Consider the following 27,073-nt stretch of genomic DNA (forward strand, 5'->3'; position numbering starts at 1 on the left):
ATTTCTGCAAATGTGTCCTGGGAGCCATCACATGCCATTATCACCTGTCTTCCTTGGTGGACTTGCTCCTGTACTTTCAATGAAATTGAATTCATTCCCCATAGCACGTATAACTGATCTCTGAAGATACATTAAAAATGGGAAAGCAGCATTCTGCAGGAATCACAAACACCGCTTTGCACTAATTTAGGCCACTTTTCTTTCTTATCACCTGTCAGCAGCATTATCGGAGTCCCCCCTTAACAGCCGGCATGTGGCATAAAGAAGCCTGCCTGCACTCAGGGGAAAAACTCCAGGCAAAGACGGACTGCAGAGCTCTGCTGGGAGCTAACTATCTTCAAAATTAGGCCGCGAGACAAAAAGGTGCTGTTGTCTTTCATGGCTGCTGGTAAGAGGTGCAGACTTTTAAAAAAGCAGGGATTGAGGAACAGCCAGTATCATAAGAGACAATTGTTTGAACTAAACCCGAGGCACACCCATCAAAGGAGAATGAATTGTTCACTTCAAGTGAGGGAACATGTGGTCTTTCCTTAGAGGACAAATCACTGATTATGCATGGGTAAAGGAGAAATGCATGGGTGACCCCGTCTGGGGCCACCAAGTCACTGAACCCCCAAGGAATCCAGGGCAAACAGCTCCACACTTCCAAGGGGATGACATAACCTAGTTCTCTTGCCCGGGTCAGTCCTTCACTCCCAGTGGGAGGGCATCCAGCACACTGGCCCACAGGCCTGCTCCCTTGCTTACCTTGGCATTTCCAACATTCATTGTCACCTCCCTGATCTGTATAATCAAGGTAGAGCTGGGCCCTCTCTTTTTTTTCTTTTTTTTTTTTTTTGAGACAGAGTTTCGCTTTTGTTGCCCGGACTGGAGTACAATGGCATGATCTCGGCTCACTGCAACTTCTGCCTCCTGGGTTCAGGTGATTCTCCTTCCTCAGCCTCCTGAGTAGCTGGGATTACAGGCATATGCCACCACACTGGCTAATTCTGTATTTTTAGAAAAGACAGGGTGTCTCCATATTGGTCAGGCTGGTCTAGAACTCCCCACCTCAGGTCATCCACCCAACTCAGCCTCCCAAAGTGCTGGGATTGCAGGTGTGAGTCAACACAGCTGGCCATTCTCTCCTCATTAAAATGCACAGGGGTTCTCCTAGGAGCCATCTCAGGGCCTCTTCTGTCAAGCAACTGCTATGTTAGAAGGCCAGGTGCAGTGGCTCAAGCCTGTAATCCCAACACTCTGGGAGGCCGAGGTGGGTGGATCACAAGATCAACAGATCGAGACCATCCTGGTCAACATGATGAAACCCCGTCTCTACTAAAAATACAAAAAATTAGCTGGGCATGGTGGCGCATGCCTGTAATCCCAGCTACTCAGGAGGCTGAGGCAGGAGAATTGCCTGAACCCAGGAGGTGGAAGTTGCGGTGAGCCGAGATCGCGCCATTGCACTCCAGCCTGGGTAAGAAGAGCGAAACTCCATCTCCAAAAAAAAAAAAAAGAAGTATATCCTTGCAGTAGTAACAAATATTTATAAGAATAATGGTGTTTGGTATTTGTTGAGTACTTTTTACATGCCAGGGACTGTTCTAAGCACACTATGTGTATTCTTGCATGTAAACCTCAAGTTGGACAATTAAATAGGCTCTGTTATTCCTTCATTTTACAGGTAAGAAGACTGAGGCACAGTGGATTTAAGTAGCTCATGTAAAGTTCCCAAAGCTACAAAGAAAGGAGAACTGGGATTCAAATCCAGAGTTGTTTCAGCACTTGGGTCCTTGAAAATTCACAGAGATAGGCATCAATGATGAGTGGGGGATGTGGCCTGAACAGAGGCGGGCAGAGCAGGAAGTGACAATCACAGAGCTAAAGCCTGGTCAGGGTGTTTCACTGGGGCCCCAGATGTCTAGGCAGCCTGGAGCAAAATGCAAGAATTGGACCAGAACATGATGGATGATAATGTCTAAGAGAGGGGGTGGAAGACAAATTAAGGGTTTTTTTTTTTTTGGCTTGTTTGTTTTGAACAGTTTTGGCTTAGAGAAATCAGCTCAAAATATACAAAAAAAGGAATAGTCACAGCGAAACGAGTAGATTATCTATGTACATCATTCATCATTTTCCTTTTTGTTTTGGTCAAAGTGGAAGTTTGCATTAAGTTACAACACCAATCAGGCTTTCTTCTGTAAGTTCTTTCAAGGAAGAAAGTGCAAGCTTTCTTCTGTGATGAGGCTCCTCGTCCTCTCACATTACTCTTGGACTTTCATAATTATGTAAATATTCCATTCTAAATTGTCTTTCTCATAGTACCTATATTTGGAAGGGGGAAAACCACAAATGATCAATTTGTCCATCCCTAATGTTTTACACACACATGTTCATGCATGTGAGAAAGATGTGCAAAGCAGTCCAGCTTACACTGTGCAACCTTTTCTATGACTTGAGTTATTAATATATTCTAGAAAAAAAAAGAGTAGGCTTGAAGTCCATGTAAGCAGACCTATCTTTGGTATTATGAAAGGGATTTGGGATCCAATTATTTAGGGAAACCACAATGCAGTGGAATTGGACCAGTGAAAGGAACAATATTTAATAAGTAAATCCAGTGTATCTCTCATCACCAATGATCCAAATCATTTCCAAAAGATTTATGCACATCATTTACCCTTGCAGATCTTATAGCAAGGATACGGGGTGCAGAGCAAGGGTGGGAAACTGCAATGTTAGGGAATAAACAACAAAGGCATTCTTCCCACCCCTCCAAAGAGAACAGTGCTGTGATTTTGTAAAGGAGTAACTCCTTACAAAGAAACCATGGTTTGCAAAGTTTTCAGGGGAATTTCCGTATGGCATGATGTAATGAGAGAAGACCAGATCAATCGTTTTGCAAATTATAACCCAGCTGCTAAACAGCTTAGCTCCGGGGTTACTAGCTCATTAATTGTCATTGAAAATTTGATATATTTTAAGAAGAAATTCTCTCTACAGGAATCTTTAGAAATACTGAAAAAATGAACAAGCAGTCGTGATTGTGATTTCCTCCTTTTTTTGAAATGGTTAATAACATACACTTGGTTTTTTAGCTTTCTGACACTTTTTTGTATACCATATAAATTAATACTTAAAGAAATGTGCTTTGTCATGTCTCTATTCAAACATGATCAAAAAAGAAAAAGAGCAAAAAAGAGAGGTTATATATTATATAAGGGAATAAATAATCCCCAGTTAACAACTCAGCCAGACTGCATTTCTACAATAAGCTCTACATCTCCAAGGATAGGGTCAGACACAGGCTTGTGATGTATCAAAATTATAAATAATTATAGCGATGAATTCATTTAATCAATCAATTTCACCAGAGGTACGCTGGGGTGGATAGGGCATAAAACTCCACACAGCTATCAATTGCTCTGATTACAGCTGGCTATCAGCCAGAATTCCCCTGATCCATGTTAGTTAAATGCACATTAATCTGAATTTGGCAGTGTAATCAAGGACCTAACTGAACTGTGAAATTGAATTCTGCAGTAGAACATAATTTGACCATTTTATGCCAAGGCTGGGGAAAAAAAAAAGGCTTGGTGAAGGGAGGGTGGGAGAAAGAAAGAAGGATAAAAATCATGCAGCAGCATCTATTTGTCACTATGGCCTTCTGTTCTGAGGGCAGGGAGGCCGTGGCTGAAGCATGCTGGACTGGGGTGTGTGGGCGTGGCCACGGTGTGGGTCTGTGCCCACAGAATGAGGACCTCGGAATGTTCTGTAAAGAATGGCAAATTACAAGGAGTGGGAGGCAGCTGGTTCCAGCACCTGAATGTGATGCTCCAATACACCTTTTTGGAGCACAATAAAAAAAAGAGACTGCTCATCTCAAAAATGAAAACGCCAGGCTGGGTGCTGCTTGCTCTCCATAAATCAAACACAAGATAAAAGTGAATCACAGTCCTCTATTATCTGAGCATGGAAAGGACATCTTAAATTGTCCTGACTTGACTCAAAGGAAAATTTAACAGGAGCAGCCTTGGCTTTGGAAGGGAAAACAACTGCTTGTAAGAATTCTGAAGAGAATCATTAACTCGCATTCTCCACAGGGACATGATAGAGACTGACAATTAGGGGAATGTGATCCATTAAACTCTGTGATTCATCTGTCTTTCTGGCTGTGCCGTGCAAATGCACACTGGCCTCAAGTGATCCTCCCATGTTGCTCTTCCAAAGCACTGGGTTACAGGCATAAGCCACTGCACCTAGCAGATCCCTCATTCTTCACTCAGAACTTCTTACTAGGCCATCTGTTTGGGATATCCTAGGCTGCAGCTGTGATCACTTTTCCTGCCTTATAGAGATGGCAGGGGTGAAGTGAAGGGGTTAATTGAAGATGTATAGTTATGTCAGTTCTTGCTTGTTTAGCCTCTGGCTTCCATGCAAGTCTGAGAATTTTGTTTCCATTCTAGAGAGGAGAGCAATCACTGGGGTGGTATTGGGGTCCTCAGGCCAACTCAGTCTCTGAGGTTTCGCATGGCCCTAAGTCACACAGCAACTCTGCGACTCTGGCCTTCTATGACTCACATTTCTAAAGTGAGAACAGTTGCACTTACAGCCTTCATAGAGTTTGTTCAAAATTTGTTCCCATATTTTGAAAATATGTAAAAGATGGCACAGAGAGAACGTTCCTATGGCTGGTGTTAGCCGATAGGGTGATGTGTCTTCTAACCAGAATATTCCTGGAAATAATGGCTAACACTGAGGTCTTGCCATGTGCTAGCTCCTTTAGGCTTATTAATCTTAGTTAATCCTCAGGACAAGTTCAAAGTAGGTACTGAAATACTTTACAGATGATGAAACCGGAACACAGAGAAGATCATACAGCTAGTGAGGGGCTGAATCCAGGAAATCCGATTACAGAACTTACATTTTTCTGTAATGGCTAAGAAAATCTGGATTATCTTTTAAAAAAATCAGAAAGGCTATCACTTAAGGTTGAATAAATGCATGTGAGTGCCTTAGGGATTTCTGCACCTAACGCTTCTTTTACAGCCCATGGTTCCAACTTTTACCCACGGTTTACACTCTGGGTGACATTAAGGAACTTCTCAAGGATTCCATCCTACCAAGAACAGGAAGAATAAGCAGCATTCCAACGGGCACTGCAAATCTACCCATCAGTCATCAGCCATTCCAGCCTGTAGAATTCGTGTCTGGGCCTGGAGACTTCATATCCACCTTTCTGCCCCTGGATTATCTTCTCTGGAAATGAGAATATTCTGGAACACATAGACTTTGGAGTCAGTGGGACATAGTTTTGAATCCTGACTCATTTATTTGCCTTTATAAACTTGAGGAAGTCCATAAAGATTTGGAGTCTCAGCTTCCTCAGCTGTAGAGCAGAGGTGATCCTGAATTTTTCTGAAATTATGAAGACTAAGTTGGGTCATGTTTGCAAAATACTTAGCACGGTGCTTGGAACATAGTAACCCTCACATCACTGCCACCATTCACCTTCATGCTACACATGTAGACTGATGTGTAAACTACTCATATTAATAATTAAGCTGCTGTGATTATTAACTTACTTAACCCTCATACGTTATAATGAGACATGGGTTGTCTTTATCCTTATCTTGTAGATAAAGAAGTGGAGGCACAGTTAAGCAACTTGTTCATCCAGTTACTAAGTGGCAATGTCATGACTCAAACCCAGGCAGTTTATCTCTAAAACCTACACCCTTAATAACTGCCAAAACGTGCTTGATAAACAGTAGTTATTGAACAGTTGATCTTAACTGGGCCAAGTTTGCCCTCCTCTTCCTGTAGGACATTTGGCAGTGTCTAAGTATATTTTGGTTGTCATGAGTGAGGGAGAAATGCTATGGGCAGCTAGTGGGGCAGAGGTCATTGATGCTGCTAAACATCCCATGATGCACAGGACAGCATAGCCTCCCACAATGAAGAATTACTAGGTCCAAAATATTTATAATATCAGTGTGGTGGACCTAGCTACAAAGTGAAAGAAGACGCAACTGAATTGTGAAATTAATTGCTAATTAACTGCTAATACAACGTCATTGTTTCAGGTATTAAAAGGAGCTTATAATCAGGCAGGTCACAGGCTTTGCATCCTTGGAAGCTGTGCCTGTGCTACCGGAAATGCATGCCATGCCTGGTGAAAGGCTTAAGCCCAAAGAGTTGGATCCCAGCTCAGCTGTGAGCACACTGAGCCTCTCAAAACCCGTTTCCTCATGTGTACAAAGAATTCTTGCCTTACAGATCCATGAGACTGAACAAAACATGGCATGTATCTGGTATACAGAAAATGCTTAATGAACTTGTGAGATTGTTATGCTGGGGGCTTCTTAGTGGCTGCAGCAAGAAACGGATGTGTTAGGCCAATACAAAGACACAAGCAGGTGGCTGCCTGATTCCTGGAGAGCACAGGAATGAGCAAAGTCAAATACACGGCGACAATTTCTCCAGCTAGCTTCCTTCCCTGAAAGGCACATTTGTCTGCAGGCGAGGGTAGAAAGCATTCTGTCTCCATACCTGGCAGTTTTTATAATTTTGTGGTGGGAATGGGGATATTTGGTGTTTGTTTGGCTTTGTTTCCCGCCCTCCCAACCCCAGGGTTTCATCTGCTCAGCTCCAGCAAAAAACACTTAAATGTAGGGATTGGAGGCCAGCATCAACAGACTCATATCATTCTTGATTCCTGCCATGCTAACAGGGAAATTAAGTAGGTGGATAACACTGAAGGAGTTTTTCTTCTTTGGGCTAACATTAATCTTTTTTTTCTCTAGGACAAAATGTAAAACTGTGTGTTTCAAACACACACACACACACACACACACACATGCGCATATACACACATACACACGACCCTTTTCTTTCCTGCTCCATCTGAAGACCTACACAAGTTTTGTGCTTCCTTTTGTTACTGGAGATGAGAACATCACATAGCCTCCTCTAGGATTCTCTGCAAAGCAAGGCCGACTCATCTGAGTCGTGACCACTATTTCTTCCCTCATCTGGAAATCCAAATGCGATTCGCACACTCTAAGAGTACAGTTCTAAAGACACAGGCACCTCGGTCTTTTTAGAGAAATATTATATTTTTAATCAAGTAAACGTTTTAATTACTAACCTGTGTCCCACCTCCTACACTCCCAAAAAACACAAAACCTGCTCATGAATCTCTCACGAGTTTCCTGTGAAGCAAGGCAGCAGCAGCTTCTTTGCGCTCATGATTATAAGGGCTGAACACCCTTTGCAGAAGTTCCTTTGTGAGTGAATATACTGTAATTTTACTTTTTATTTATTTATTTTTTGGTGAGGCACAGTAGTTTGTGCATTGTTTCTGGGCTGGCAGAGCCAGATTTCAGGGCAGATCTGCTTTGTCTTATATTTGGACGTCTGCAGGACAGGGGGATCCTGCAGGGAATTAAAAGCAAATTACTCTTCCCTCCCTCCTCCTTCTACCACTTAGACTAAAGTTCTGGTGGCCACTGGGACTTCTCACTGGTTTTCTTGGCAAATGCGGTCGAATCCCTGAAATAACATCTGCCCAAATAATAGGAAAATATTGAGCAGTGAGAAATACCAGACTTGAGTTCCTATCCTTGTTTTGCAACCAACTAACTATGAAACTGTAAGTGTATCATATGGCTCTCTGACCCTCAGTTTCCCCTCTGGGAAGTGAGTGTGCAGGGATTGCTGGTGAAATCCCAAAGCCCATGCTATATGAAAATGTGGACCCAGGGATACCAGTTAGTCCTATTTTTTTTTTTTTTAATCAAGAGAGTTCCTGGATGTTGGAAATGAATATTGGGTAGGCTACACATGTTCATAGGCCAAATAAGGCTCCAGGGCTGAATGCAGCATCATCTGGGTGATGTTTTCTCTGTGACCATGACCCCAAACAGCTCCCTAATACAACTGTGCAAACAAGCCACGCACACAAAATCCTGGAGAAGAAAAGTAACCACCAATATTCAGAGCCTGAGGATGTAACTCAGTTCAGCTATAGAACATGTTCACTTATTTATTTCATATCACTCACAGAAATGCACAAGTGATATGCACAAGAAGTGGAATAAGCTATCTCATGTGTCATGAGACATGAGTATGACTCCAAGTAGATTTTGCTTGTGGTTAAGTAGACCTCTTTCCAACAATCACCCTGGCAAGAACATAGGAAGAGAAAGCAGTCACAATACCCTGAGTGTGGATGTTCAAATACATTAACACCATGAGATAAAAAATACTGTCACTGTGTGAATTTTAACTGGAGGAACATATCTCAGGCTTTTATTTATCAAGATTTGATTTTAATTTTATATCTTGAGAACTAAGGTGACAGCTCTTTTGTTTCCTCTAAAGAATGAAGTAACTTGGCTGGGCGTGGTGGCTCATGCCTGTAATCCCAGCACTTTGGGAGGCCGAGGTGGGTGGATCACAAGGTCAAGAGATCGAGACCATCTTGGTCAACAAGATGAAACCCCGTCTCTACTAAAAATACAAAAATTAGCTGGGAGGCTGCCTCCTGCCTCGGGAGGCTGAGGCAGGAGAATTGCCTGAACCCAGGAGGCAGAGGTTGTGGTGAGCCGAGATCGTATGCCATTGCACTGCAGTCTGGGTAACAACAGCAAAACTCTGTCTCAAAAAAAAAAGAATGAAGTAACTTCAACAATACACATGGCTTTTCTTCAACATCTTGGATGAGGTTTATAAGAAATAAGAAGCAAAGGAAAAATATCAACTATCTATAATCAATAAAGCAGATGAAGGCAGGCAGGCTTGCCTTCCAGAGTTTTCTGTGCTGCCTACCAAACTGTTGAGTGTTTGGTATAAATAATGTACGTAACTACCCTGTGAAAAGTCATGTTTCTCTCACCTGCTTCAAGACATCTATGTAATCCACATTCCATTTTCACTTTTGCTGGATAGGTAAGGTAGTAAAAACATTTCCAAATGACAGGGAAAAATAAATCACTTGCACATTCTCAAAAAGTATTTTCCAAGGCTTTAGATCTTCAGACCCACAGACCTTCATCTGTGCTTTTAGATTCACTCACTTTTCCGCCAGTGATTCCCAAACTTTAGGGTATCATGGACCAGTCAAATTTCAATGCACACTTGGAGCTGCTAACATTTAAACGAAATTTAAAAGAAGAATTACAACAAAACAAAGTAAAAAGGAGACCAAAATGGTCCAGCAACCATCTGCCTTCCCCAAATTTCATTCAAAAAACAATATTTCAAATCAAAAATAGTAGAAAGTACATACTCTTAAAATGAAGTATTATCCCCTGAGTTGAATAAAATAAGCTTTATTTAAAAATTACCATGTGATCCTGATTTTTTTCCTTTTTAGCAGGTCCATGCAAACTTTGCCAGAATGCAGGAACCACTATATGACTCAATCTAATGTTCTAGGATTGTGTATGACTGATCCACTCCTTAATAGGGAACTTAGTGAAATACAATCACATAATATTTATCATTCATATATCAGAATATCTTTCACGTAAAAAAGTTTCTTTGCCTTTTAATGAGAAACCACATAGGAAAGCCCAAAAGAGATTTTGATTTTAATGAATACATGTGCTTTGTCCTAAACCTTCTGCCCTGGTACCTCACAGGTGGAGATAAGGTAGGGTTTTGATATTAATTTTGACATTAATTTTCTCTTAAAAGGCAAATAAGTACTCTGCAATCTGATCATTTAAGAAGGTCGTGCCAGCACCACCGTTGTGGAGGCTTTTGCATGCTTGAGGGAAAGGAGGCAGTGAACATTACCTTTGGAATGCACATTGTGGGCTCGGACAAGCGAGGGTAGGTGTAGGAGTTGTAGGAGTGTCCTTGGGGATGGGTTTTAAATGCACTTGCTCCAAATGGCATCATCGGTTCCTGGAGCCCCGAGCCTGACCTGGACCTCTGCCGCATGGTGGGCTGAGGGCTCGTCTGATTTAGGTACGATGACTTTGGCCTCCTGTCATAGTCATCCAGGCTGGGTCCCCATTCACTTTCACTGTAGGCCAGGCTCTCCTTGGAGCACCCACTGGTCCCTGCAGTTCTAGAAGGTGTGAATTGGAATGAATAATCCAGATGGGAGCTACTCGAGGCTCTCTGATACTCCCACTTGAGGTCACTATACTCACTTGGTTTGCTCAGTGAGTCCAAATGTGAGTGATAATCTGCAGAAAATCTGGCAAAATCTGATTTAAAAGGCTTCATCTCAGAATAGTAGGCCTCCCCGTGCTTCATTTTCATTACATGCCCATTTTGCTTGGCTGCATGGCTGCCTCTGTAATACGGATCCAGGTCGTCTCCATAGAGACTCTTCTCTCTGTACTTTTCAGTTGTGTAGTCAGCAGTAGTATCGGATTCGCTGGAATACTGGGAGAAGGTGATGAAGCCGTTTTCTTCCACGTGGCCTGGACCGTGGCTGGAGGCTCCCTGATCTGGGGTGGGTGGGCTTTCTTTCCTTAGGGAGTTGGAGCGAGTCACCGAGATGTTGTCGAAATCCTCTAGCAGGCCATTGATGGAGGTTTCCTTGCACGGTTTGTTTCCTCTAACGATTGTCTGGGAATAATAAAGGGAATATTGTTTAAAGAAAGTATTTCATGCCCTTAAATTGATGGAGGAGTCCCACCCCGACTCCATCCGAATTAAACTGCAGAAGAAAAAGACCCAGGAACACTTAATAAAAAATTATAAAGAAAAAAATTGATTGACTTCAGTGGTGAAGTAAATCAAATTGCAATTTTTTCTTACCTATCTTAATAGAGACATCAATTAACTATGAAGAAGCCAAGCAGGAGACTGCATAGGCTATCACTGTTTTATTTACCAGTTTATAGGCAAATCCCTTGACCCTAGTTCTTCCACCTAAATAAAAGGCTCTAACCACCTAATGATGAACTGATAAGTATACTTTAACACTCTATAACAGTTTGGTAATAAAAAATGATATTGATGACTGTTTTACATTCATTATTCAGATGATTTTCAAAACCAGAAGGCATTGTCACCCAACTATTAACGTAACTAGAAATGGGTGTACATTTTTTACCCTTACATGGAAGACATATAATAACTGAGGTTATGAAATTTTATAGATGAGGAAGGCACTTCCTGAAACGGTAATTAGGAAACAGCTTGAAGATTGTTTGTGTGATTTATAATCAAATGTGATATTCGTATTAAGTGTATGACTGTACTGCTTGCTTGCTATGGCCATATTTGTGTGTATCATCATCACCGAATTTTGGAGGGCTTAGTAATAATGGTTGCAACTGGATCTTAGTGAGACAAATTGTTCCCTTTAAACCTAAATAACAACAGAATACCAAGAACTGAAAGATATCGCAAACCACTTATAAAATCCATCAGCCATGCCTTGACAATGACAAGATTTGCAGGAAAATATGATGGGAGTGGATAAAAGAATAAAGAACAAAGTGCTGTGACTTCAGACTTCCAGGATTTTAAGAGAAAGACACCTTTGAGCAAGTAGCAGGGAGTTCAAAACCATCTTGGACGGTACAATAGAAGATTTCAAACTGGAGGAAAAGTCAAAATTGTCCTAGAGCTGATGTTTTATAGATCTATCCATGGTGAAACACAAGCTTTATTTCTTTTCTCTCAAACAGTCCTGGACTAATACTTTGGTTCTATAACCTTTCCTTTCAAACAATTTTTTTTTTTAATTTTAGAATAGTTTTAGATTAACAGAGAAGTTGCAAAGAGAATACAGAGTTCTCATAGACTTCTCATCCCGTTTCCTCTTCTGTTAACATCTTGCATTGCTTTTAAGGAAACTCCATGTTCCTGCAGATTTTATTAATTTTCTCCTAGGGTTCCAGAGTTCCATCCAGGATAAGTTGTTACATTTATTTGTTATGTCTTCCAAATTTCCTCTGGTCTGTGACAGTTTCTCAGGCTTTCCTTATTTTTATTTATTTATTTTTTTATGACCTTGACAGTTTTGAGGAGTACTAGTCAGGTATTTTGGAGAACATTCCTCAATTGGGTTTTTCTGATGTTTTTCCCATGGTTAAACAGAGGTTATTTGTTTTGAGGAGGAAGACCAGAGAGTAAAGTCACAGTTTCATCACATGATGTTCAGGGTACATGTCATTGACATAACTTAGTAATGATGATGTTAGCCCTGATTATCTGGGTGAGGTAGTACTTGCCAGATTTCTTATACACAGAGTCATATTCCCCTCCCCTTGATTTCCATATATTGTATTCTTTGGGAGCAAGTCAATAAGTGTAGCCTCTACTCAAGGGGCAGGGATTTAAGCCCTAGCTTCCAGTGTGTGTGTGTGTGTGCGCATTGGGGGTGGTATCTATACAAAGTTGTCGGAATTCTTCTGCACAGGAGACTTGCTTATTTGCTCCCATTTACCTATTTATTCAATTATTTACTTATATATAAGGATGAATGGACTCATGGTTATTTATTTTATACTTTGGATTATAATCCAATACTATGTTATTTGCTTTGCTGCTCAAATGGTTCCAGCTTTTTTCACTGAGAGTTCTCTCAGGCTGGCTGCTGTGTCCCTTTGACAATACCTCTTCCTTTTATTTTTTGAGCACTTCTTTATTTTTTGTCACTACAAGAAGCTACAGGTTTATCTTGCATTTTCATCACCCCTCCCCCCAAATCAGGCATTTCTCCAAGGAGCCCTAATGGTATGACAAATGAAGATTTGGTTCTGGGTATACTCATTGCTACTGAGTGTCATTGCCAGGCATCGGCAAACAGAGCTCCATAATAATGTTTGTAGCCTAACTCATAAACACACCCACACACCTATAATTATATCCATCCATCTGTATCTATGTTAACCTAAACATAAATCCATATTAATGTCTCTGAATCTAATCAAGTACCACATAGTACATTCTAGCCATTTCCTTACTTACCTGTAACTTTGCTCTGTAACTAAAAAAAATGGGCCCTACCACCTGCCATTCATTTGCTTATTCAGTGCTAGTATTCAGCAGTTTCAGATTAACCCACTCTACCATGAGAAACAACCTTGTCAACTCAAGCACAGTGTTTATGTCTAGTCCTTTATTACTTTACACATGCAGTTTCCATTCAAAGCACTGTTTCTAAAGTTCCTTGAGCTAGTGTCTCTTAATCCATAAAACATCGAGATTAATCCTTACCTAACAGGTAAGGATGTGACGATTTAATGTGACGATTTAATACAGTAGTATGTATAAAAAAGTTGGCATGATTCCTGACATATACAAAGTACTAATAAATGCTAGTTACTTAACTATTTTGGGGGGTAAATTTTACTTTTAAATTTGATTGATAATAAATTAAGAAGGAAGGATGCTACAAACAACAGCTAGAAGAAATAAATCTAGCTTTATATAGTGGGAAAAAAAGGATAATTGATGTAGGACACTTTAAAGTACTATTAGCAAATTTAGATAAAAATACAAATTTCTTGAATTTAAACAGATGTATCTCAAATTAATTATAATTTTTACATAAATACTTCTCCCAAAATCTAAAAAATGGGATACTTTCAAATTAATATTCAGCATTCTATATTTTTCTTAAAAATGAAATGTATGAGTCAGAAAACTAACCATATTGGACTTTCAATATTTAAATGGAAAGATAGGTATAGAAGAGAAAAGTTGATGGAAATATGGTAAAATTTTGATAGCAGCTGTCATCTCAGGGTGGGAAGACTAAGGGTGATTTATATTTTAGTCCAGTGCTTCTCAAACTTTGATGTGCACACAAATCACCCAAGCATCTTGTTAAAGGGAGACTCTGATTCAATAGGTCTGGGTGGGGCCTGGGATGCTAGAATTCCAAAAAGCTCTCAGGTGATGAGGATGATGCCGGTCTGAGGGTTACACTGTGTATACAAAGGGGTTAGTGCATTTTCTCGATCTTCTACAATCAGAGTTATCTTTACAATAAAATAGAGTGAGATATGCTTTTCTATATAAGAAAAGTCAGCATTATATTTATATACATACATATATAATAGTATTAAATATGCATTTTATTAGCTATGTATAATATGGTGTTAAATGTACTATATGTATTGTGTTGTATGTATACATACATAGCGCAAAGTATATTTACATTATATATACACATATCATATTAAAATTATTTGATGTTATAGTTGTCTGTTGGGAACTACATGTTCATTTCCCCATTCCCTACAAAGGTGAAACATTTCTCCAGCTTAACTAAAATGATGACTTTCGTGTATTTCACCATTTTGGTACACCTGCTTCTTTAGCATCATGCTCTTACTATGGGGCTGTAAGACTTAGAGTTTTTGATGAACAAAATCTGAACACTACAAAATATACGGTGTGGTTACAAACAATTGAAAAGAAGAAATACTAATCAACCATAGTAAAAAAAAAATGAAAGCAAAACCAAGAGGCCAACCAAACAAACAAAAGGGGAAACTAAAGCATGTCCTAAGAGTTTTTTCTTGGATTTAGTTTTCATGTTTAGTATTTGAAAATATCTGTTGATGGTGTAAATAAAGCACACACCCTTCTGTTTCAGTGAAAACCGTTAACTTAGTGCTAACAAGCAGGGGCTTACAAAATGTAAACGTTTGTTAAAAACAAATTTTGCCCAACCCACAAAAGGAAAAGAAAAGAAGCCCAGTTAAATCAGAACCGAGGCAATATTTGTTTTGCTGATACAGGTTTCACTTCATGGAATTGTAAGCGGCAAAGCAGTAATAATGAAAATCCAAACATGCAGAATTTTCCAACGCGGTGTAACCAGGCTTCCAAATAGAAGAACAACTAGTTATAATTGTCTGCTTCTGGTGTTCATTAAAGCAAAATTGTGCACTTTTATGGAGATCAATAATACAATAACTGCAAGAGGATTGGTGAATTTTATGCCATGGAACCTCCAGGCATTAGAAATCAATGCAACCCAATCTATTTGAGTTTGAAGCCATGGTGCTCATTGTCTTTCCATTGTATCCGGGACCAGCTCAGCATCTGTTCGGGCTCCCAGTGACAGTGGCCATATTTCATAGTGCTCCTTCCGCGGGCTGTTGGCTGGTGATAAGCTATAATGGATCTGTCTGTGAGAACAGCTGTCTCCCCTTGTTCCCCGAGAAGAGATGAAAAAAATGCCTCTGCTCTCATAGACTGTATTAACCTTGACAATAATGAAGTGTATAATTAACAGCTTTGCCCTAATAGGACTCCGCATCTCTTTTTCAAAAACAATATCTTCTATGTGCCTCAAACATGTGTTTCATTTTGTCTTTTGGGCAAATATAGCTCAGGAGGTTAATAAGCAGAATATTTCCACAACTAAAGTATGAACCAAGATCCTCTCAGAACATGTGTACTTTTAAACTGTCTATCTGCATTCTTGCCCTGTTTGTAAAGAACCAGTTTCCTTGTTTGTATTAAGGCAAGTAGGTGGAAACATCAGGGAACACAGTCACGACAAACAGATTTGATCTACCGAGATCCTTATAGGAAGAAATGGTAACTCTTGTTTGGATTTTGTAATTTCATTATATATTCTCAATAAATATTTTCATTTGATATTATTAATAGATATTTTACCTGTTTTTTTTTTTCAGTTCTCTACATATACCTTTTATTTGGTAACAACAGTGGGTAGGGCTAATTGGGTAAAGATTTGAGAATCCCATATCCCTGGAAAATAAGAGAATTCAGGCAGCATATTTCAGAATCAAGGTAGTGGTAAAAGTTTCTAATCAGAAAATCCTTTAACAATTATGTAATAATCTTAATCACATGGGATCCAAACAAGCCTATTTCTGTTTTTTTGTTTGGTTGTTTTTAGTTTTTTTTTTAGATGGAGTTTCACTCTTGTTGACCAGGCTGGAGTGCAATGGTGCAATATCTGCTCACTGCAACCTCTGCCTCCCGGGTTCAAGTTATTCTCCTGCCTCAGCTCCCCAAGTAGCTGGGATTACAGACATGCCCCACCATGCCCAGCTAGTTTTGTATTTTTAGTAGAGATGGGGTTTCACCATGTTGGCCAGGCTGGTCTCAGCAAATTTAGGCTACTCATAAAGGTAAGGCATCTGTCTCTTTCTATTCTAAGATTTTAAAACATTCTGTCTTTAAAATCAAGATATTTTAATATACTACAATTTTTTTTGAAGACAAAGTCTTGCTCTGTTATCCAGGCTGGAGTACAGCGGTGCAATCATAGCTCACTATAACTTCAAACTCCTGGGCTCAAGTTATTCTGGGTAGCTAGGAATACAGGCATGTGCCAAAATGCCCGGTTAATTAAAAAAACACTTTGTAGACTTTATTGGGGAGCGCAGCCTTCTGGGGGTGCAGACATGGCCAAGTCCAAGAACCACACCACACACAACCAGTCCCGAAAATGGCACAGAAATGGTATCAAGAAACCCCGATCACAAAGATACGAGTCTCTTAAGGGGGTGGACCCCAAGTTCCTGAGGAACATGCGCTTTGCCAAGAAGCACAACAAGAAGGGCCTAAAGAAGATGCAGGCCAACAATGCCAAGGCCATGAGTGCATGAGCTGAGGCCATCAAGGCCCTCGTAAAGCCCAAGGAGGTTAAGCCCAAGATCCCAAAGGGTGTCAGCCGCAAGCTCGATCGACTTGCCTACATTGCCCACCCCAAGCTTGGGAAGCGTGCTCGGGCACGCATTGCCAAGGGGCTCAGGCTCTGCCGGCCAAAGGTCAAGGTCAAGGCCAAGGCCAAGGATCAAACCAAGGCCCAGGCTTCAGCTCCAGTTTCAGTTCCAGCTCAGGCTCTCAAAGGTGCCCAGGCCCCTACAAAGGCTTCAGAATAGATATCTTTGTCTGCCAATGTGAGGACAGAAGGACTGGTGTAACTCCCCTGGGGCTACCATCTGCATGGGGCTGGGGTCCTCCTGTGCTATTTGTACAAATCAACCTGAGACAGGAAAAAAAAAAAAAAAAAAAACCACTTTGTAGAGAGAATATCTCATTATGTTGCCCAGGGTGGTATCAAACTTCTGGCCTCAAGTGATCTCTGCTACAGCCTCCTGAAGTGCTGGGATTACAGATATGAGCCACCAGGCCAAGAATTGTTTTTAATGTGCTGCTTGGAAATGTAAAATTAAATATGTAGTTTGCATTTGTGGTTTGCATTTGTGTTGAGCAGAATTGATCTAGAACAGAAGTCAGCAAACTATGGCTCATGGGCCAAATCTGGCTGGCTGGCTGTTTTTGTAAATATTTACATATAGTGAATGTATGGCTGGAGTTTTGCACCACAATGGTAGGGTTTATGGTAGGGTTGAGCTGCAAGACAGACCACATGGCCTACAAAAATACTTACTATCAGGCCCTTTAGAAAAAAAGTTTGCTGAACCCTGATCTAGATATACAGTTCTCATTTTTGAAAGAAAAACTCTTCCAGTTTTTGATTCATGGACCATGCCAACAAAAGAAGTAAGCTTCCCCGGCCGGGCGCGGTGGCTCAAGCCTGTAATCCCAGCACTTTGGGAGGCCGAGGCGGGTGGATCACGAGGTCAAGAGATCGAGACCATCCTGGTCAACATGGTGAAACCCCGTCTCTACTAAAAATTACAAAAAATTAGCTGGGCATGGTGGCGCGTGCCTGTAATCCCAGCTACTCAGGAGGCTGAGGCAGGAGAATTGCCTGAACCCAGGGGGCGGAGGTTGCGGTGAGCCGAGATTGCGCCATTGCACTCCAGCCTGGGTAACAAGAGCGAAACTCCGTCTCAAAAAAAAAAAAAAAAAAAAAAAAAAGAAGTAAGCTTCCCCAAAAGTTGAATGTGCTTTATTAGAGGGAGGGAGTCATATGGAACCACAGGACATGAAACACAGTTCTCCCTACTCCTGAAGAAGTGCAGTTTGTTGGCTAAGTCAACTGACTAAAATAAACAACCCAAATAAACAACCCAACTCTGTTTGCAAATGAGTTTCTCTGGAACAGCAACCCGAGAAGCAGACTGGCCAAGTTATTTCTAGGTGGTAAGGTCACCTTAGGCAACAGTAGGTGTTGTGGGCATAAACAAGAATCCATCATTTCCTTCCTATACCCACTATTTTCTCACATCGTATGATGTGAACTTTAAAGAGTTTGTGAACTTATCAATAAAATGACTGCCACCAGTCTGTAAATTGGTTTAATAGAGTTTCTAGTTCAAATATGAATTAAAACACTTGCCATATGCCAAGATGATTAGAAGTATTTTCCCCATATATAATCACCATAATATGGCTCCAAGGTATGGCATTATTACCTTTTTATAAGAAGCAGGAAAGGGATGCTCAGGAAGGCCAAGGAACTTTCCCAGTTTCACTCATCTGGCAGGTGGAAGGTTTGAAAGCAAGGCCCACACCTACCGATTACAAATGCTGCCTCTCTGTAGAATGTGAAAACCACAACAACCTTTCAGCACCCTAAACTTAAACTCTCAGGAGGAGAAAGGACAGTCAAAGCTGAGAAGGACAAGCTCCAAACTCTTTGTGATACAATGAAAGTAATCTAAGTATATACTATGGAAGGCCAAATATAAAATATTTCCAGAAACAAAGCTTTTTAAAGAAAGGACATTTAAAATTCAGAATTTATGGGAATTGGGGAAAAATAAGTTGACTGGTCTTTGAAATATTAGTCTTTGAGGCAACTTGAAAATTCTTTCTCTATAACCAAGAAAATATCTTGTTATATTGCATTTACTCAAGATTCTGACATTTTAAAATTTAATAAGTAATAAAACATGTAGTCTACATATCAATTGCAACTACCTTCCCAAACCAACTGATTGAATTATCCTCTAAATATTGCTAATATGCAATGCTAAAGGCCAAAATTATTTGCTTTCACATATAGCAAAGGCATATTTATTCTAAATTTGGCCAAGAAAAATTTACCTTTGCATGTCCTAAATTTACATTCCCATTGTTGTTGTTTTACCTGACATTTCAAGCAATCTTTACAAATGTGGAAATTATCTCTTGGAGGCATAATAAATGTTAAGAAACTTGTTAATCTAGAAATAAAATCAGTAGGCAGTCAAATAATATTTTAAAATATAAAGTTGGTATTGTAACTATGTACTGTACTTCATATTTCAGAAATTGACTATTCTTAGATGCCAAGAAAAAAGTATGCACCATGCAAAAAATAGAGGAGAAAAGTTGAGATCCAAATCTTCTATATGTCTCAGAAATTTGAAACTTCTAAGCCCATTAAATATTAAGGTCATCATGGACATAAAGACGGAGAGAACAGACTCTGAGGTCTCTAATAGTGGGGATGGGGGATGAAGAATGAGGGTTGAAAAATTACCTGTTGGGTACAATGCTCGATATTTGGGTGATGGGTACATCAGAAGCAGAACCCCCACCACTGTGCACATAATATCCACGTAACAAACAAGCACACTCCCTTAGTCAGCTTTACAAGACATTCCTTGATACTCATTACAAATTTCTCTTTGGTGATCAAAGTCACAATACCAGTTACCCCTAGGGGAAAGGTACTCATTGGGATGGGCCCAAGGGAACTTACTGGGTGATTAAAATGTTCTATATCTTGATCTTGGTTGTGGTCACGTGAATACATACATATGTAAAAATCTGGCAAATCATACATTTATGATTTGTATCTCTTATTACATATAAATTATTCCTTTGTCAAAATACATTGAAATTACACTAAACCAAAGGTTGCTTGACTTTTCTAGCAAATATTCAGCACTCTATGGGCAGCTTCTGCAAAGGCGGGACACTGGATATATTCAGAACGGGTGTTTGCCAGGCAGTTGTCATGCAAGTAGGTAGATAGCAATGGGCACTAGAATGTGGATGAACCATGCAGTTTAAGTTGAAAGATTATTAAAGGAGGGTGCTGATAAGTAAGGAGAATGCAGCAAGGTCAAAGACCGAAGGTCTAAGGGAGAAAAAACAGGTGTTGTGGGATATGGCTGTGGGTGGGTGGCTGCGTCAGAGGGGAGGAAAAACCTATCTCTTGAGCCCAATTAGAGATTGGACCTGTAGCTGAAATATTCCAGTAACTCTTAGCAAATGCCTAAGATATGATGCTATTAATACTGTTAAGAGTTGGCAGAGGCTGGACACAGTGGTTCACATGTTATCCAAGCACTTTGTGTGACTGAGGTGGGAGGATTGCTTGAGGCCAGGATAGCTAGATCCCATTTCTAAAAAACAAACAAATTATCTGGGCATGGTGGCAAGTGTCTGTGGTCCTAGCTACTCAAGAGGCTGAGGTGGGAGGATCCCTTGAGCCCAGGAGTTGGAGTTTGCAGTGAGCTGTAATCATACCACTGTACTCAGCCTGAGTGACAGAGTAAGACCCTGTATAAAAAAAAAAAAAAAAAAGAGTTGGTAGGGTAGGCTCCTTTCATCCTCAGTCTCTTCACCAATCCAACCAGTGGAGCCTGATGCCTATTTACTAACTTGGCTCACCCAGAGAAACCTCCAAGAGTATGGTGCTTTCCCTTTCTTTCTTTTTTTAATTTTAAGTTCTGGCATATATGTGCAGAAGTTGCAGGTTTGTTACATCTGGGTTTTAATCCCAGCCCTGCATGCATTAGATATTTGTCCTAATGCTCTCCCTCCTTTTGTCCCCCACACCCTGATAGGCCCCAGTGTGTGATGGTCCATTCCCTATGTCCATTTGTTCTCATTTTTCAACTCCCTTCAACCACTGTAAAAGACAATGTGGTGATTCCCCAAGGTGCTTTCCTTTTGCACAGCAGAAATGCTACCCTATAGCATTTCTTTCATTTAGATAAGCTATATACAAATCAAATCATGTCTTTCCTTTTTGCAAAATGAGACAGTTATCCCAAGGATATATCTCTCTCTCTATTTATCTAGGGTAAAAGATTTTGTTCCTTTGAAACCCAATGGAAGGTTTAAGAATGTACCTAATTTCTAATAGCCCCTAGGAAAGGCTAAGACAGAGAGATTCTGCTTCATCTGGCAGCTTCAATTGCAGTGGCTCCCAGCAAGGCACACTGGAGTCATCAGGGTGGAGGCCAAGGTCTCTTCCAAGACCAATTACATCTCTGATCATGATTCTAGGGTTGGGTAATTTCTGAAGCTCTTCAGGGGATTCCAACGGGCAGCCAAGTTTGGGAATCATATTGCTGGAACTTCTCCTCCTGCCGCTCAAAGTTTGGTCCCCAGGCCAGCACTATCAGCATCACCGGGAAGCTTGTCAGGAATGTAGAATCTCAGATCTATCCAGATCTACTGAATCACAGTCTGCATTTTAAAAAAACCTCCAGGTAATTAACATGTACATTGAAGTCCAGACAGCACTGTTCAACCAAGACAACCTAGAAGTCACATTTGCAGGCTTCCAAATTAGCCTGCCTGGGGGAGGTGTTGTGATTCATGGTAACATCCTGTCTCTGAGTAAAGAATTTCATCTGAGTTCCTTAATTTGTTGACACATTGATTAATGCATAACCTGTTGACATTGGAAAGGAGGCTGATTTGTTTCTGAATTATAAAGTTTTGCTGGTTTGTATCTGAATCATAAAGTTCCACTGATTGTCTTGCATGTAGATGTGTTAGCTTGCATGTTACAATCTGTAGACAATGACTATAACCTCCGTATATTGTACCCTCCAATGAAAAAGGGCAACTCTGATATGGGAGTCCCTCTCCTTTCACCCCCAAACTTTATTATAAAAGCATTCTAACTCCCCACTCCCTGCTATCCCTCCCCTAGTTCCCTACCCGCTGACAGGCCTGCTCATGGGAGGGATTGCATTAGGAGAAATAACTGAATGTAGATGACAGGGTGATGGATGCAGCAAACCACCATGGCACATGTATACCTACATAACAAACCTGCGCATTCTGCACAGGTACCCCAGGACTTAAAGTATAATAACAATAAGTAAGTAAGTAAATAAATAAATAAATAGCATTCTAGCTTGTAACAGACCTTGGATCATTCCCAACTTTGCTGGTATGTTTTCCCAGGTCAAGCCTCACATTTGACTTCCAATAAATCTTTTTATCAAATTCTACCTCAGCAGCCCTAATTTTGGTCAACAACCATTTGCCTTTGATTTACTCCTTAATCCTAATCTCCCCTTTTCATGATCCAAACCATGTCAACTTGATAGGGATTTTAAAATCAGTCAATTCTCTCTGTATATATATAAAATCATATATTTGTTACAGAGAGAATTTACTGATATATATATGTACACACATATACACATATATTAAGATATTTGTATGCTTAGGTATATTTAGATGTGTGTGTGTGCATATACATATATATATACTGAGAGAGAGAGTATCAAAGAAAAAATATCTAGCCCTTAAACTCCAGATTAATAGGGTCATTCTTTAATAATAATAAAAAAAGAAACAGTAATTTAAAACGGAAAGGGAAAAATGATTGATTCACAACCCCAAGGGCACCTCTGGGCATTATGCTCCTGGAATGCATTCTGTGACTAAATGATGGAGGGTATTTATCCCATGTGTTCATCTCAGAGGGCAAGTTTAAGTCCAGAATGCAGGACTCTGAAGAGGTTACTGAATAATCCCATTGACTCCCTCAATGATATTAACAGAACAGCAGGAACCCTTGTACCAACCAAGAGAGATAATCCACTTTTTTCCTCCCTAAACTGCCTTGACAAATTGAAACTCCTCTTGTCTAAGTTATATCTTAGATAAAGGTTAGTTATATCTTAGATAAAGCAATACACACACATCAGAAGAGACTCAAGCAACATTATCCTTCCTGTTTCCAAAACTGTATTCTATCAGTTGCGTTTTCACATAAAGACCATAGATTTAACAAAAAGACATGACAAAAAACATGAAATCCAGGGGTGTTTTGGCCTAGGAATGTTATTGAAGACAGAGTCTGCTACTTCATCCAGTGTCCCCTAGAAAGGCTTCATGACACATGTATTTACAAATTAGAGTTAGAAAGCTTGGCTTTCCTACAGGAAATTCTGCTTTTCCCACTCCCCTTTTCTACTGATAGAAATCTTGTAACTGTTTCAACTGGACTCCCCAGGGGCTTGAAACAAAATTATATTTATAGCTTAACTCTTGATTTGTTCATGTATAAGGCTTGTAGTCTATTTGCATCCCCTTCTGTCTCTTCTTTCTTTCAAGATTTACATGTTTCTAATTTGTCACACCTTTATCATGTGGAATTTCATTGTACATTAATGCCATTCCATTTGGGAAACAAAGTTAATTTTTAAAAAATTCCTCTCAATGACCACTTCTGGTATGTAACTTTCCTCCCTTATGAAAACATATTTAAATAGTCCTCAGCAATTTTTAAATCCTTCGGTCCTACATCTAACCAAGGATGCTAGAGCAGGTTCACCAACTAGCATCTTCTGAAGGCTGTATTGGGAAAATACTACACCACTGCACAGAGAGAAAACCATATAAACACTGGGGTCTATTGGGGGGAAAAGGGGAGGGCCAGTGGGAGGGGGAGGTGGGGAGGGATAGCCTGGGGAGAAATGCCAAATGTGGGTGAAGGGGAGAAGGAAAGAAAAGCACACTGCCATGTGTGTTCCTAGGCAACTGTCTTGCATGCTCTGCTCATGTACCCCAAAACCTAAAATCCAATAAAAAATTAAAAAAAAAAAAAAAAAGGTGTCAATGTCTTTAGCACCTTAGAAAAAGCCTACAGAGATGTCGTGGCCTAAGGAACTTTTAAAAATCCTTTAGCCCAGACTGCACCCAAGAGCAAATATTTAATAAATAAGAATCTCTGGGGCAAAGACCAGGCAGTGGTAGTTTTAAACCTCCCCCAGGTGATTCCACTGAGCAGCGAGCTTGAAAACCAGTGTCGTAATGCAATGCATTTTAAACCCTAAGGGCATAGTTGGCACACAAATCCCTCAGGCATCTTCTTAAATAGCAGACTCCAATGAAGCAGGTCTGGCATAAGGCTCAAGATTCTGAATTTCCAACAAGTGCTTAGGTGAGGTTAATACTGCTGGCTGTAGCACATGCTTTGAGTTGCAAGGTCCCAAAGAATAGATTGTGTTCTCTTCGTGGCTGAACTGGGGTTTACATATTCCAGGGAAAATGAGATCACCACCATGTCCTAGAGAGAATGCTGGATTATAAATTTGGCAATCTGGATTCTAGTCCAAGTTCCGTCTGTTGCAACTATGAAGTCTTCACCAAATCACTCTCCCTCCCTGGGTCTAAGGTCCTTGTCTGTACTAAGAAGGTCTCCCTAGCATCCTTCTAGCTCCAAAATTCTGTTGCTTTGAAGACTCTCTCCATGTCTTAGTTCCGTATCTCAGCTGCTCCAGATAGTTACAGCTCCTACAAAGTGCAAAGCAGTTGGCTTGATTGAAAAATAATCTGGTATGTGCTTACCTATTGGGAGAGAAAATCATGTTCACAAACTGGGGTTTGTGTACACTTTCCTTCACTTTTAAATTCCTGAACCAAGCACTGACCCTTTATGTGAACAAATCCTGGTTACTTACGTGAGCACATCCTGCCACATGCCATTTGGTGTCCTGACACATTCTTAACAATGTCAAACCTACACTCGCGTAGATTGACGCAAAAGTGTTTCCAATTCTCCTTTCTTATCTGTATATATGTCTTTTGCAGTGTGACTCTTTGGCTCTTCCCATTAGGAGATGGAGTCTTTTTCCCTTCTCCTTGACTTTGGGTTTAGCTGTGGCCAATGGAATACAGCATACATGATGCTGTGCTATTCAAGTTTACATTTCTAGAGGCTGTGCAGCTTTGAATCCTGCCTGGCTGCCATGTGTACAAGTCCATACTAGCCTGATGAATGATGAAAGACACAAGAAACAGAGACGAGTCTTTCCAGCTGAGGCCATGCTAGGCCAGCCAGCCTCTAGCTAACTCAATAGCTGATGTGAGTGAACCCTGATGAGGCTAGAAGAACCGTGGGTCAAGCACAGGCCAAACTGTCAACTTGCAGAATTGTGAGGAACAATAAACACTTTAAAAAGATATATTTAAGTTCCAGGATACATGTGCAGGACGTGCAGTTTTATTACATAGGTAAACATGTGTCATGGTGGCTTGCTGCACCTATCAACCCATCACCTAGATAGTAAGCCCTGCATGCATTAGCTATTTATCCTAATGCTCTCCCTCCCCCAACAACAGGCCCTAGCGTGTGTTCTTCCTCTCCCTGTCTCCCTGTGTCCATGTATTCCATTGCTTAGCTCCCACTTACGAGTGAGAACATGTGGTGTTTGTGTTTTTTTTGGTCCTGTGTTAGTTTGCTGAGGATGATGGCTTTCAGCTTCATCCATGTCCTTGCAAAGGGCATGATCTCATTTTCTTATGGCTGTGTAGTATTCCATGGTGTATATGTATCACACTTTCTTTATCCAGTCTATCATTGATGGGCATTTGGGTTGATCCCATGTCTTTGCTTTGTAAATAGTACTGTAATAAACATACACACACATGCCTCTTTATAATAAAATGATTTATATTTCTTTGAGTATATACCTAGTAATGGGATTGCTGGGTCAAAGAGTATTTCTGGTTCTAGATCCTTGAGGAATCACCACACTGTCTTCCACAATGGTTGAACTAATCTGCATTTCTATCAACAGTGTAAAAACATTCCTATTTCTCCATAGCCTCACGAGCATCTATTGTTTCTTGACTTTTTAATAATCACTATTCTGACTGGCATGAGATGGTATCTCATTGTGGTTTTGATTCGAATTTCTCTAATGATTTTAGTGATGTTGAGCTTTTTTTTTTCATATGCTTGTTAGCTGCATAAATGTCTTCTTTTGAGAAGTGTCTGTTCATGTTCTTTGCCCACTTTTGATGGGGTTGTCTGTTTCTTTCTTTTAAATTTGAATAAATGCTTATTGCTTTAAGCTCTTTTTATATTGTGGTAAAACATACATAAAATTTACCATTTTAACTATTTCTAAGTGTAAAATTTGGTGATATTAAGTGAATTCACAACGTCATACAACCATCACCATTATTCCTTTCTGGAACTTTTTTTAATCCTCTCACATAAAAATTTTGTTCACATTAAATAAAAACTCCCTTCTCTCCAGCCCCTGGTAACCCTAAATCTACTTTTTGTCTCTATGACTTTGGCTATCTAGGTTCATATAAGTGAAATTACACAAGACTTGTTATTTTGTGTCTGGTTTATTTCACTTAGGATAATGTTTACAAGGTCCATCCATGTTGTAACATGTATAAGAATTTTACTCCTTTTAAAAGTTGAATAATATCTACCACATTTTGTTTATCCATTCATTCATCTGTCAACAGACCTTTGGATTGTTGTATCTTTTGGCTGTCATGAATAATGCTCCTGTAATCTGTTTTAGTCCTTGTTTTGAACTATTTTGGGTGTACTGAAAAATGGAGTTTCTCAATCTTAGAGTTAAGTCCATGTTTAATCTTCTGAAGAATCAACAAATTGTTTTCAACAGCAGCTGCACCATTTGATATTCCCACCACCAATGCATGATGATGCCAATGTCTCCACATCCTTGAAACACTTGTTATTTTCCATTAAAAATATTGTTTTCATAATAGCCATCCTAATGGATGTAAAGTGGTATCTCATTGTGATTTTGATTTGCACTTTCTCAGACTATGTTGAGTTTTTTTCCCCATACTTATTGGCCATCTGTATATCTTCTTCGGAGAAATATCTATCTATGTCTTTTGCCTGTATTTGAGTTGGGCTGTTTCTTTTTATTGTTGATGACTTGTTACAATTTTTAAATATATTCTAGGTGTTAATCCCTTATCAGATGTATTATTTCTTAATATTTTCTCCTATTCTATGGCTTGTATTTTCACCTTCTTAACAGTATAACTCTGTGCAAAACTTTTATGTTTTGATGAGTCTAATTTATCAATTTTTATTCCTTTTGGTGCTTGTACTTTTGGTGTAAATTTTAAAGAAATAATTACTAAATTGGCCGGGCGTGGTGGCTTATGCCTATAATTCCAGCACATTGGGAGGCTGAGGCGGGTAGATCACGAGGTCAAGAGATAGAGACCATCCTGGTCAACAAGG

At 40.0% G+C, this 27,073-nt stretch overlaps 1 protein-coding gene across 2 annotated transcripts in view; it reads right to left on the minus strand.

Annotated features, from left to right (window-relative positions):
• PAK5 (p21 (RAC1) activated kinase 5) overlaps window positions 1–27,073 on the minus strand; it is a 286,511-nt gene that overhangs the window by 33,126 nt on the left and 226,312 nt on the right. For both annotated transcript variants that reach the window (XM_002747354.5, XM_008995745.5), the window contains one exon: window positions 9,784–10,569. In XM_002747354.5, the coding sequence (XP_002747400.1) occupies window positions 9,784–10,569 (786 nt within the window). The remainder of the gene's footprint in view (window positions 1–9,783; window positions 10,570–27,073) is intronic.

Source organism: Callithrix jacchus, chromosome 5 (assembly GCF_049354715.1).
Source record: "Callithrix jacchus isolate 240 chromosome 5, calJac240_pri, whole genome shotgun sequence".
NCBI lineage: Eukaryota > Metazoa > Chordata > Mammalia > Primates > Cebidae > Callithrix > Callithrix jacchus.